The sequence below is a fragment of the Poromitra crassiceps genome (genome assembly GCF_964638095.1).
Source record: "Poromitra crassiceps genome assembly, chromosome: 10".
Lineage (NCBI taxonomy): Eukaryota > Metazoa > Chordata > Actinopteri > Beryciformes > Melamphaidae > Poromitra > Poromitra crassiceps.
Window position 1 is genome coordinate 38,525,156 of NC_139631.1, and position 14,394 is coordinate 38,539,549.

At 42.8% G+C, this 14,394-nt stretch overlaps 1 protein-coding gene across 1 annotated transcript in view; it reads left to right on the plus strand.

Moving 5' to 3' along the window:
- The window catches only part of araf (A-Raf proto-oncogene, serine/threonine kinase), a gene marked incomplete at both ends in the record, with an annotated part of 40,585 nt that overhangs the window by 13,051 nt on the left and 13,140 nt on the right, over positions 1–14,394 (plus strand). The window contains 6 exons of the mRNA XM_083644859.1: positions 2,045–2,247; positions 3,309–3,485; positions 5,000–5,046; positions 5,921–6,039; positions 7,337–7,468; positions 9,180–9,314. Of these exons, the coding sequence (XP_083500985.1) occupies positions 2,045–2,247; positions 3,309–3,485; positions 5,000–5,046; positions 5,921–6,039; positions 7,337–7,468; positions 9,180–9,314 (813 nt within the window). The remainder of the gene's footprint in view (positions 1–2,044; positions 2,248–3,308; positions 3,486–4,999; positions 5,047–5,920; positions 6,040–7,336; positions 7,469–9,179; positions 9,315–14,394) is intronic.

Consider the following 14,394-nt stretch of genomic DNA (forward strand, 5'->3'; position numbering starts at 1 on the left):
TATATGTGCCCTGGTATCTGTCACCTTTTTCATCTGAATATAAGACACTCAAAGGATGGATGTATGAGTGGTTGTATATGTGCCCTGGTATCTGTCACCTTTTTCATCTGAATATAAGACACTCAAAGGATGGATGTATGAGTAGTTGTATATGTGCCCTGGTATCTGTCACCTTTTTCATCTGAATATAAGACACTCAAAGGATGGATGTATGAGTGGTTGTATATGTGCCCTGGTATCTGTCACCTTTTTCATCTGAATATAAGACACTCAAAGGATGGATGTATGAGTGGTTGTATATGTGCCCTGGTATCTGTCACCTTTTTCATCTGAATATAAGACACTCAAAGGAAGGATGTATGAGTGGTTGTATATGTGCCCTGGTATCTGTCACCTTTTTCATCTGAATATAAGACACTCAAAGGAAGGATGTATGAGTGGTTGTATATGTGCCCTGGTATCTGTCACCTTTTTCATCTGAATATAAGACACTCAAAGGAAGGATGTATGAGTGGTTGTATATGTGCCCTGGTAGCTGTCACCTTTTTCATCTGAATATAAGACACTCAAAGGAAGGATGTATGAGTGGTTGTATATGTGCCCTGGTATCTGTCACCTTTTTCATCTGAATATAAGACACTCAAAGGAAGGATGTATGAGTGGTTGTATATGTGCCCTGGTAGCTGTCACCTTTTTCATCTGAATATAAGACACTCAAAGGAAGGATGTATGAGTGGTTGTATATGTGCCCTGGTAGCTGTCACCTTTTTCATCTGAATATAAGACACTCAAAGGATGGATGTATGAGTGGTTGTATATGTGCCCTGGTATCTGTCACCTTTTTCATCTGAATATAAGACACTCAAAGGAAGGATGTATGAGTGGTTGTATATGTGCCCTGGTAGCTGTCACCTTTTTCATCTGAATATAAGACACTCAAAGGAAGGATGTATGAGTGGTTGTATATGTGCCCTGGTAGCTGTCACCTTTTTCATCTGAATATAAGACACTCAAAGGAAGGATGTATGAGTGGTTGTATATGTGCCCTGGTATCTCTCACCTTTTTCATCTGAATATAAGACACTCAAAGGAAGGATGTATGAGTGGTTGTATATGTGCCCTGGTAGCTGTCACCTTTTTCATCTGAATATAAGACACTCAAAGGAAGGATGTATGAGTGGTTGTATATGTGCCCTGGTAGCTGTCACCTTTTTCATCTGAATATAAGACACTCAAAGGAAGGATGTATGAGTGGTTGTATATGTGCCCTGGTATCTGTCACCTTTTTCATCTGAATATAAGACACTCAAAGGAAGGATGTATGAGTGGTTGTATATGTGCCCTGGTAGCTGTCACCTTTTTCATCTGAATATAAGACACTCAAAGGAAGGATGTATGAGTGGTTGTATATGTGCCCTGGTATCTGTCACCTTTTTCATCTGAATATAAGACACTCAAAGGATGGATGTATGAGTGGTTGTATATGTGCCCTGGTAGCTGTCACCTTTTTCATCTGAATATAAGACACTCAAAGGATGGATGTATGAGTGGTTGTATATGTGCCCTGGTAGCTGTCACCTTTTTCCACTCTCCATGAGATCGCATCCCTTCCACAACACTGTCGTTTGTGAAGTCAACAGTTGGTGTTTGTCTTTATTAGCTAGTTGACCACACAGCAAGCTAACTGAGCAAAGCAACTGCTGTGAATTTAACATGTAGCTCCTAACCACAGCTAGGTGCTTAAGGTTAGTTAATGGGCAAGTCAGATCAAATAAAATAAAACAGTGATGTGAACTGATCAGATACTATGGTTAGCTAGCTAACAAACTAACATTAGCTAAAATCTAAATTGTTCAGATGTATCAGGGATTAAACGATCCCAGTCAAAAATGGCATATTTTAATGACAGTTAGCCAAGCCTATTCCATGCTGTTCATCATCATTTTAGGAAGGAATTTAGCTGTTCTGAGCTGTTGTAGCCAAGAGCTGTGGACCTCTTAATATGACACATTGCGTTCACCTGAAACCCCTTTCTTGTTTTCAGCACCGCGGCGGCTACAGAGACTCCAGTTACTACTGGGAGGTCCACTCACGAGAAGTCACCATCCAGAAGAGGATAGGCGCTGGCTCCTTTGGCACGGTCTTCAAAGGCAAGTGGCACGGAGACGTGGCCATCAAGATCCTCAAAGTGACCGAGCCGACGCCCGAGCAGCTACAGGCCTTTAAAAATGAAATGCAGGTCTTGCGGTGAGCAGACAACTTTCTTTCTCACAAGTTACCTTTTGCTCTTTTTTCGTTTGGTAAACTATATATATTATTTTTTTATAATGAAATGATGGAAAAAAGAGTGCCCACTCAGTGAGATGCTGACAACTGGAACATATCAATTTCAAACAGGAACATAGTAAATTATAGCAGATATGCACACGCTTCTCTTCATTTATGTGACATGATTGAGTTGAAGAATTAGTGTTTCCCACAGATTGTCAGTTCACTTTGCGCAGCATCAAGATGGCGGGTGGTTAATGACTGCACTATTTCATGGAACTCATTTTATTCATATACTATTTATGACTCGCCTGGCTCCAGACCTTCGAAGCCACGCCCACTCCACAGTTGTGGGTTTGGCTGTCCTTGGTCTGGCATCGTCATGTGTAAAAGCTTTTTCTCCGGCTGATTGGCTAACGCTGTTGTCAGGCAGTCTTAATACTTTTTTATTAAATTCCTTCAAAGTCTTCACTACATATCTACCGGTACATATATTTTAGGAGTCTGGACAGACAATTGATGTAAACAGCAACTTGACTTGGTGGAGGCATACGACCCTGAGGCGGTCATTTATATTATATTATATATATATATATATATATATATATATAACATATATAATTTTAAGCATCAATAACCATATTTGCATTGCATCAGTTGAAAATAAATGGGGGATAGAAAACAGGAATAATCAGTGAATCATGAGAATGAATGATCAGTTCAGATGGGTGATCAGAGGATGACGACTATAAAACACTGATTTATGCCAAGGATGATGTAATATAATAATGAAGGGGGGAAATGCAATACACAAAAGGGGGGATTCTTTTGTTCTGTTTAGAGGGACATTTTTATACCATTTTGGCACAATTGGTACATGCTTCTCTTTTTCTTTTCCTTTTTCTTGAAGTGTTAAAACATTGGCGTCACGTTTTCTTTATCCAACTTGGAATTGTAACAACAATTTGCAAACCTTCATGCAAATGCAGTCCTGGGTGAGATGTCTATTTCTGACGTGACTGCCATTGGTTCCTGTGCAGGAAGACTCGCCACGTCAACATCCTGCTGTTCATGGGCTACATGACGAAGCCCAACTTCGCCATCATCACGCAGTGGTGTGAAGGCAGCAGCCTGTACCGCCATCTGCACGTCACAGAGACCAAGTTCGAGACCATGCGGCGCATCGACGTGGCCAGGCAGACGGCACAGGGCATGGAGTAAGACCTGCTGCTAGATAACCCTCTCACTTCAGGAGATGCACCAATACCACTTACACGCTACTGTGTTCGTTGACATGCGGTTTCCATAGAAAGACACTTTGGTCGAGGTGTAACATTTGAAGTGCGAAAGAGGCAGACAATTGAAACAAGTTTTAGTTTTGAGGAAATTCACTTGACAATAAGATGAGAAACCTTAATGATTCACAAGGGGAAATTGGGTTATTATAGCAGCAAAATAATAGGATACAGCCAAGAATAATAACGTATAAATATAACCATTTGTATTGAATAACACAGCTGATTTAATCCAGTATTTAGTTGAAATCTATGAATGAAACGCATGGGGAGACAATATTCCAATCCTCAACTGAACTCTTTATACAGGAACATAAGCTTGGTGTCAAAACTGATGGAGATGGAAACAGTTAAGGCCCTTTCAGATACAAAGCGACAGCACGCAGCACTCCACTCTGAAGCCCATTTTTTCCAATCACAGAAAGTTCAACTAGGTGGAACTCTGACCGTTGCGCACTGTGACGAGTCCCTGTTGCCATAGAGACTTAGTCAAATGTGCGCTGAACCCAGCTGTGAGCGCAGCACAAATCACTTCCTATCTGAAAGCCCCTTTAAGGCCTAAACATGGTCGTCCGTCAGAGCCTCGCCCCGCCCTCCCCGTACGGCGGCGGGTGGAGGGCCGTCCTACGGGGAGGGGGCGCGGCGCGCCGTCGGCTGACGGGGGCTGCTCGAAAATGTAGCTCAGCGGCGACGATACGTGCGTGACGTCAGCTGCAGGAGAGTTGTGACTGGCCGTTGCCTTGGCTCATCGTCGTAAAGTCGCCTTTCAAAGCATGACGTTAGATTATAACAAACTAGTTGTGTGGCTTAGCCTTCCCAAATGTTGAGGGTCGTTTTTTAGAATTTAATACATAGAATTGGGAACGTTCCATTCAATTTCATTCAGACTGCCTGGCACACAATCTCCGCCATTTTCACACGGAGCTTCCACAGGAGGAGGGAGGGTGGGAGGAGGGAGGGCGTAGTGGCGTCCGAGCATGTAGGGCTAGCTGGCGCCGCCAGATGGCGAGGCGGCTCCAATTCGGGGCGGACGGACAACCATGTTTAGGCCTTTAGTCTCCATTAGATATACTGTGATGTAAAGTACTGAAAAACGCAGGAAAAATCATGCCACTGTGCTCTTGGCTGATATCAATGTCAATAGCAAGTAATGCATTGCCAGTACCAATAATAGTGCGTCTCAAACAGTGTCACTTTGGAGGTGCTAAAAATTACTTGTTACAAAATCCTGTGTCATTGCACAGCCATTGTTGTGGCTGAGAAATGACAGCAATTTACATTCTTGAATGAATGATGTTACAGTGTCCATATTAAGTGTACTGCAACAAAACCTACGATTGTTGGCTTGTTACTGCAAATTTGTAAGTAGAGTTTTCAAAATCTTGAACTGTTCTTCAGATGCAAATAATGATTTTGATTTGGCTTTTCCATTTTAGTTATCTGCACGCCAAGAACATCATTCATCGAGACCTGAAATCAAACAGTATCCTTTTTCTGTCCAGGGGTAATTTCTTCCTGCATGTTGCAGACTCTGTGATCTATATAGTTCTTTGTAAATGGGTTGTTGTCGACTCAACCAGTAACCACGCTAACAAATATAAACGGCATGTTCTGTAGCTAGCGAGGGTTTTTTATCAACCACAAATGTGATGCAAGTGCAACACCTACTTATATGCTGACATCGATTCTGCAAACATGTTGGTGTGCGTTCCAACGGTTGGCAGTTCCCCCTCGTCCCTGTTAATGCCCAAGTTCACTTTGACTTGCTGATCGTTTCCCCTCCCCTCTATAGCAGAAATACTGCCAGATATGTTGGATAATCACATCTAGGCCAATACACAGCTTTTGCTCTGAAGGTCATTTGCACAAATAATACGGGTAACACTGTGTAATAACGTTCAGTAGTAAGTCATTTATAAGCGGTTAGTTAATTATGAACTACTGTAATGATGAACTACCGGTAATCATTTACAAAACATGAATATACATTTGTAGATGATTCAGTTGTAAGTCATTGAAAGTTTTTATATTCCAACCTGTCTCCATACACATTTGTTAATCACGAACAAATGATGAGCAAAATCATTAGTAAATGGAAAAAATCATGAAATAATAGCTTATAAATGACTTACTATTGAACGTTATTATAAAGTGTTACCACATAATGTGGCATATGGCATGCAGAGACAATATATGCAAGAATGTGATTTTTGAGTTCAGGATTTCAGTCTTTGCATTGGAGACTTCTGGTCATTTCTCTTCATCATTTCCTGCTTTTCTCTTAAGTTCTGTCCTCATCACTTCCTGGACATGCATGCTAGTTGCCTGTTGCCATATTTCCTGAGCTGTGTTGCTAGATATCTTTCTCCACGAGGCCTGGACTGTTAAGATCGGTGACTTTGGCCTGGCCACAGTGAAGTCTCGATGGAGCGGCTCTCAACAGGTGGAGCAGCCAAGTGGATCCATTCTGTGGATGGTAAGAGACTCGCCTTCACTTTGAAGCCTGTGGTGATCCTGCACCCTCGGCATGCATTCAGTCCCTCAGAAAGCCCCCCCCCCCCACTTAGCCAACACATTACTCTCTGTTTCTTTCTATGGGTTTTTATTATTCCAACCATTGAAAAGCACTGATGTTGAAATGTCTTGTTTTGATTAGGGATGGGCATCGAATTTCGAATTTTCGAATAACCGTTGTTATTATCAAGGTCGACTTTTATTATTGAAAGTCGAAATTCGATTTTTTTTTTTTTTTTTTTTTTTTTTGAGAGTGAAATGTTGCATTGTCTCCCCTGATTCTAAGTATAGTCAAATCGCTTGGTTTGAGCAAGTAAAACAATTTTTATAAGCATTTTAAGCAAGGTTTATGGAAAAATGAGTGGCGGATGAAATCCCATGAAGAGGGAGAGGGGGTGACTTTGGCACCCCTTTGGCACTCAGACCTGAGCCTACTAAATATTTAATGAACCACTCATGATTGTCAAAACTGTTTTTTATTTTCGAAAATGTCAATGTCATGTAACATGTTCTTTACTTCAGTGGTGCAATGCTTGTTTGAGCTAAAAATCCACAGCAGAAGCTTTTTATATTAATTAATAAAGCCTTAGACTTAGAATCAGGGGAGACAATGCAACATTTCACTCACAAAAATAAATAAATAAAAAATACTTTTTTTTCCCGAATTTCGATTAAAAGTCGACTTTGGCCAGCGAATTTCGAATAGTGTTTTTGCTAGAAATGCCCATCCCTAGTTTTGATTACATTCCGCCACCCTGGTACTTGGTATGCAGGACATAACAGGCAGACACCACCATGTTTGTCTGTAGATGCATTCTTGCGAACACAGTAACTCAAGTGCAATACATACAGAAATGTCATACGTATATTGATAGTATTCGGTTACATCACCACACACGGCCATCTTGGTAGGAAAATAACAGATCATTGTAATCAATTAACAGCAATTGAGCTGTGTGTATTGTAAAGTGCTATATTGGTAGGAAATTCATGTGACATGCGAATACTATGAGTAGAGTAGACGATCTGATTAGATTTTGCAACACCTTCATGCATACATTTGCATATTAAAACGGATTTTCTCGGGTTAGGGTTAATGCTCAAAGATAAGGAGTTAATATTAATACAGTCCATGTGGTAAGTGATCCATGTGCTAAGTAATGCATCAATTAGCTTAATGAGGGACCTCATTAGCATAAGCGGTTGTGTTTAGAACATCCCGGTGATTATAACGGGACATTTGTTGTCGTTGTTTTCAGGCTCCGGAGGTGATCCGAATGCAGGACACCAACCCCTATACGTTCCAGTCTGACGTCTACGGCTACGGAGTGGTCCTGTTTGAGCTGATGTCAGGGACCCTGCCTTACTCCAATATCAACAACAGAGACCAGGTTACTTGCTGCTCCGCTCTGTGCTCACAAAATACTGACTCAGTCCTCTGCCAATCTGGCCACGCAGTCTGTCCACTAATATGACTCTGGAACAGGCGGGCGATATGTCAGGGCTTCCGCTGTAGAGCGGACGTCCCGCCCCTGCTTCCGTTATTGTCTACGGTCTGACGACGTCTCATTTATTATTATTATTTTCCGAAATGTTGTCGACCTACAATCGTTCAGCTCCACCTCCATTCTGCCTACATGTTGTCTGGACCTACAATCGTTCAGCTCCACCTCCATTCTGCCTACATGTTGTCTGGGCCTACAGTCGTTCAGCTCCACCTCCATTCTGCCTACATGTTGTCTGGACCTACAATCGTTCAGCTCCACCTCCATTCTGCCTACATGTTGTCTGGGCCTACAGTCGTTCAGCTCCACCTCCATTCTGCCTACATGTTGTCTGGACCTACAATCGTTCAGCTCCACCTCCATTCTGCCTACATGTTGTCTGGGCCTACAGTCGTTCAGCTCCACCTCCATTCTGCCTACATGTTGTCTGGACCTACAATCGTTCAGCTCCACCTCCATTCTGCCTACATGTTGTCTGGACCTACAATCGTTCAGCTCCACCTCCATTCTGCCTACATGTTGTCTGGACCTACAGTCGTTCAGCTCCACCTCCATTCTGCCTACATGTTGTCTGGACCTACAATCGTTCAGCTCCACCTCCATTCTGCCTACATGTTGTCTGGGCCTACAGTCGTTCAGCTCCACCTCCATTCTGCCTACATGTTGTCTGGACCTACAATCGTTCAGCTCCACCTCCATTCTGCCTACATGTTGTCTGGGCCTACAGTCGTTCAGCTCCACCTCCATTCTGCCTACATGTTGTCTGGACCTACAATCGTTCAGCTCCACCTCCATTCTGCCTACATGTTGTCTGGACCTACAATCGTTCAGCTCCACCTCCATTCTGCCTACATGTTGTCTGGACCTACAATCGTTCAGCTCCACCTCCATTCTGCCTACATGTTGTCTGGACCTACAATCGTTCAGCTCCACCTCCATTCTGCCTACATGTTGTCTGGACCTACAGTCGTTCAGCTCCACCTCCATTCTGCGGCTGCCTACATGTTGTCTGGACCTGCAATCGTTCAGCTCCACCTCCATTCTCGCGTCAATTGGACTGTAAATAATAACCGCGGCGCACGGAAGCGGAAGTCTTGGCGCGGACACATCCACTATACAGCGGAAACGCCGACATATTCATATTGGCCGTCTGTCCCAGAGTCATATTAGTCGTCAGACTGAGTTTTGTGGTAAAACTGTGGCACTATAAGTTATAAATCAGAAAGACTACGCACAACCAGTCGCTTAAGTGACGTCTCGCCCGCCAGTCCATGCTGTTGATGGTGTGATGTACTGTACATTGTGCGACACAAGGATGTAGTCGATGGACAAAACGAAATCTTACGTTTCAGTTTCAGGACAAACTGCGACTTTCATTGACATGCATCGTTATCTTTTAAATTGACCAAATGTACCTTTGCAGTGCACCCTGTGGCACAATTCAAACGGGATCAAAAAAGTAACGTCTCTCTCCGTCCACCACCATTCATATTTTTTCAGACGCTGGTACAGGGAGAAAGGCAGGAAGTGACGTTCACTTGGGCTCTCTATTGCACTCTCAGATAGTAGTAACTGACTCCTCCATTTCCTTTCTCAGATCATCTTTATGGTTGGACGCGGTTACTTGTCTCCAGACCTCAGTAAGCTGTATAGTACCTCCCCCAAGTCCATTAAAAGGTTAATCATTGACTGCCTGAAGTTCAAACGTGACGAGAGGCCCCTATTCCCACAGGTGAGAGTAATGCACACAGTCACACGCATAACATATGTACTTAATATAGCCGTATAGCATTATACAATACAGACTGAATGTAAAGAGGGAGTTGAACCTTCTTTTTAGACAAAACAAATCAAAACGATGCATACTGGCTTCTCCCAGAATACACCAAGCTGGTCATAGCTTATCTTGAAATGCTTACAATCAATTTCTCAATTGTCATAAAGTTATTATATTATATCCCTCCTGAAACCTAAAGTGGATTTAATAGGAGAAATCGATGAGATCACATTGTCATTTTCACCCGGTCTATCTTTCATGAAAAAAACTGCTGTTTCTAATCTTTTGTACACTCACCTGTTCACCTGCTTATTCATACAATTTTCCATTCAGCCAGTCATGTGGCAGCAGTGCAATGCATAAGAGCATGTAGAGATACAGGTCAGCTGCTTCACTTCATATAGATACAGGTCAGCAGATTCACATCATAGAGATACAGGTCAGCAGCTTCACTTCATAGAGATACAGGTCAGCAGCTTCACTTCATAGAGATACAGGTCAGCAGATTCACTATATATAGATACAGGTCAGCAGATTCACATCATAGAGATACAGGTCAGCAGCTTCACTTCATAGAGATACAGGTCAGCAGCTTCACTTCATAGAGATACAGGTCAGCAGATTCACATCATAGAGATACAGGTCAGCAGCTTCACTTCATAGAGATACAGGTCAGCAGATTCACATCATAGAGATACAGGTCAGCAGCTTCACTTCATAGAGATACAGGTCAGCAGCTTCACTTCATAGAGATACAGGTCAGCAGATTCACTTCATAGAGATACAGGTCAGCAGCTTCACTTCATAGAGATACAGGTCAGCAGATTCACATCATAGAGATACAGGTCAGCAGCTTCACTTCATAGAGATACAGGTCAGCAGCTTCACTTCATAGAGATACAGGTCAGCAGATTCACTTCATAGAGATACAGGTCAGCAGATTCACATCATAGAGATACAGGTCAGCAGCTTCACTTCATAGAGATACAGGTCAGCAGATTCACATCATAGAGATACAGGTCAGCAGCTTCACTTCATAGAGATACAGGTCAGCAGCTTCACTTCATAGAGATACAGGTCAGCAGCTTCACTATATAGAGATACAGGTCAGCAGCTTCACTTCATAGAGATACAGGTCAGCAGCTTCACTATATAGAGATACAGGTCAGCAGCTTCACTTCATAGAGATACAGGTCAGCAGCTTCACTATATAGAGATACAGGTCAGCTGCTTCACTTCATAGAGATACAGGTCAGCAGCTTCACTTCATAGAGATACAGGTCAGCAGCTTCACTTCATAGAGATACAGGTCAGCTGCTTCACTATATAGAGATACAGGTCAGCAGATTCACTATATAGAGATACAGGTCAGCAGATTCACTATATAGAGATACAGGTCAGCAGCTTCACTTCATAGAGATACAGGTCAGCAGCTTCACTTCATAGAGATACAGGTCAGCTGCTTCACTATATAGAGATACAGGTCAGCTGCTTCACTATATAGAGATACAGGTCAGCTGCTTCACTTCATAGAGATACAGGTCAGCAGCTTCACTTCATAGAGATACAGGTCAGCAGCTTCACTTCATAGAGATACAGGTCAGCAGCTTCACTTCATAGAGATACAGGTCAGCAGCTTCACTTCATAGAGATACAGGTCAGCAGCTTCACTTCATAGAGATACAGGTCAGCAGCTTCACTTCATAGAGATACAGGTCAGCAGCTTCACTTCATAGAGATACAGGTCAGCAGCTTCACTTCATAGAGATACAGGTCAGCTGCTTCACTTCATAGAGATACAGGTCAGCTGCTTCACTTCATAGAGATACAGGTCAGCAGCTTCACTTCATAGAGATACAGGTCAGCAGCTTCACTATATAGAGATACAGGTCAGCAGCTTCACTTCATAGAGATACAGGTCAGCTGCTTCACTATATAGAGATACAGGTCAGCAGCTTCACTTCATAGAGATACAGGTCAGCAGCTTCACTTCATAGAGATACAGGTCAGCTGCTTCACTATATAGAGATACAGGTCAGCAGCTTCACTTCATAGAGATACAGGTCAGCTGCTTCACTTCATAGAGATACAGGTCAGCAGCTTCACTTCATAGAGATACAGGTCAGCAGATTCACTTCATAGAGATACAGGTCAGCAGATTCACATCATAGAGATACAGGTCAGCAGCTTCACTTCATAGAGATACAGGTCAGCAGATTCACATCATAGAGATACAGGTCAGCAGCTTCACTTCATAGAGATACAGGTCAGCAGCTTCACTTCATAGAGATACAGGTCAGCAGCTTCACTATATAGAGATACAGGTCAGCAGCTTCACTTCATAGAGATACAGGTCAGCAGCTTCACTATATAGAGATACAGGTCAGCAGCTTCACTTCATAGAGATACAGGTCAGCAGCTTCACTATATAGAGATACAGGTCAGCTGCTTCACTTCATAGAGATACAGGTCAGCAGCTTCACTTCATAGAGATACAGGTCAGCAGCTTCACTTCATAGAGATACAGGTCAGCTGCTTCACTATATAGAGATACAGGTCAGCAGATTCACTATATAGAGATACAGGTCAGCAGATTCACTATATAGAGATACAGGTCAGCAGCTTCACTTCATAGAGATACAGGTCAGCAGCTTCACTTCATAGAGATACAGGTCAGCTGCTTCACTATATAGAGATACAGGTCAGCTGCTTCACTATATAGAGATACAGGTCAGCTGCTTCACTTCATAGAGATACAGGTCAGCAGCTTCACTTCATAGAGATACAGGTCAGCAGCTTCACTTCATAGAGATACAGGTCAGCAGCTTCACTTCATAGAGATACAGGTCAGCAGCTTCACTTCATAGAGATACAGGTCAGCAGCTTCACTTCATAGAGATACAGGTCAGCAGCTTCACTTCATAGAGATACAGGTCAGCAGCTTCACTTCATAGAGATACAGGTCAGCAGCTTCACTTCATAGAGATACAGGTCAGCTGCTTCACTTCATAGAGATACAGGTCAGCTGCTTCACTTCATAGAGATACAGGTCAGCAGCTTCACTTCATAGAGATACAGGTCAGCAGCTTCACTATATAGAGATACAGGTCAGCAGCTTCACTTCATAGAGATACAGGTCAGCTGCTTCACTATATAGAGATACAGGTCAGCAGCTTCACTTCATAGAGATACAGGTCAGCAGCTTCACTTCATAGAGATACAGGTCAGCTGCTTCACTATATAGAGATACAGGTCAGCAGCTTCACTTCATAGAGATACAGGTCAGCTGCTTCACTTCATAGAGATACAGGTCAGCTGCTTCACTTCATAGAGATACAGGTCAGCAGCTTCACTTCATAGAGATACAGGTCAGCAGCTTCACTTCATAGAGATACAGGTCAGCAGATTCACATCATAGAGATACAGGTCAGCAGCTTCACTTCATAGAGATACAGGTCAGCTGCTTCACTTCATAGAGATACAGGTCAGCTGCTTCACTATATAGAGATACAGGTCAGCAGCTTCACTTCATAGAGATACAGGTCAGCTGCTTCACTTCATAGAGATACAGGTCAGCTGCTTCACTTCATAGAGATACAGGTCAGCAGCTTCACTTCATAGAGATACAGGTCAGCAGCTTCACTTCATAGAGATACAGGTCAGCAGATTCACATCATAGAGATACAGGTCAGCAGATTCACATCATAGAGATACAGGTCAGCTGCTTCACTTCATAGAGATACAGGTCAGCTGCTTCACTTCATAGAGATACAGGTCAGCTGCTTCACTTCATAGAGATACAGGTCAGCTGCTTCACTTCATAGAGATACAGGTCAGCAGCTTCACTTCATAGAGATACAGGTCAGCTGCTTCACTTCATAGAGATACAGGTCAGCTGCTTCACTTCATAGAGATACAGGTCAGCAGCTTCACTATATAGAGATACAGGTCAGCTGCTTCACTATATAGAGATACAGGTCAGCTGCTTCACATCATAGAGATACAGGTCAGCTGCTTCACTTCATAGAGATACAGGTCAGCTGCTTCACATCATAGAGATACAGGTCAGCAGCTTCACTTCATAGAGATACAGGTCAGCTGCTTCACATCATAGAGATACAGGTCAGCAGCTTCACTTCATATAGATACAGGTCAGCTGCTTCACTTCATAGAGATACAGGTCAGCAGCTTCACTATATAGAGATACAGGTCAGCAGCTTCACTTCATAGAGATACAGGTCAGCTGATTCACATCATAGAGATACAGGTCAGCTGCTTCACTTCATATAGATACAGGTCAGCTGCTTCACTATATAGAGATACAGGTCAGCAGATTCACTTCATAGAGATACAGGTCAGCAGATTCACTTCATATAGATACAGGTCAGCAGATTCACATCATAGAGATACAGGTCAGCAGATTCACTTCATATAGATACAGGTCAGCAGATTCACTTCATAGAGATACAGGTCAGCAGCTTCACTTCATATAGATACAGGTCAGCTGCTTCACTTCATATAGATACAGGTCAGCTGATTCACATCATAGAGATACAGGTCAGCTGCTTCACTTCATATAGATACAGGTCAGCTGCTTCACTTCATAGAGATACAGGTCAGCAGCTTCACTTCATAGAGATACAGGTCAGCAGCTTCACTTCATAGAGATACAGGTCAGCAGCTTCACTATATAGAGATACAGGTCAGCTGCTTCACTTCATATAGATACAGGTCAGCTGCTTCACTATATAGAGATACAGGTCAGCTGCTTCACTATATAGAGATACAGGTCAGCAGCTTCACTATATAGAGATACAGGTCAGCTGCTTCACTTCATATAGATACAGGTCAGCTGCTTCACTTCATAGAGATACAGGTCAGCAGCTTCACTATATAGAGATACAGGTCAGCAGCTTCACTATATAGAGATACAGGTCAGCTGCTTCACTTCATATAGATACAGGTCAGCTGCTTCACTTCATAGAGATACAGGTCAGCAGCTTCACTTCATATAGATACAGGTCAGCTGCTTCAC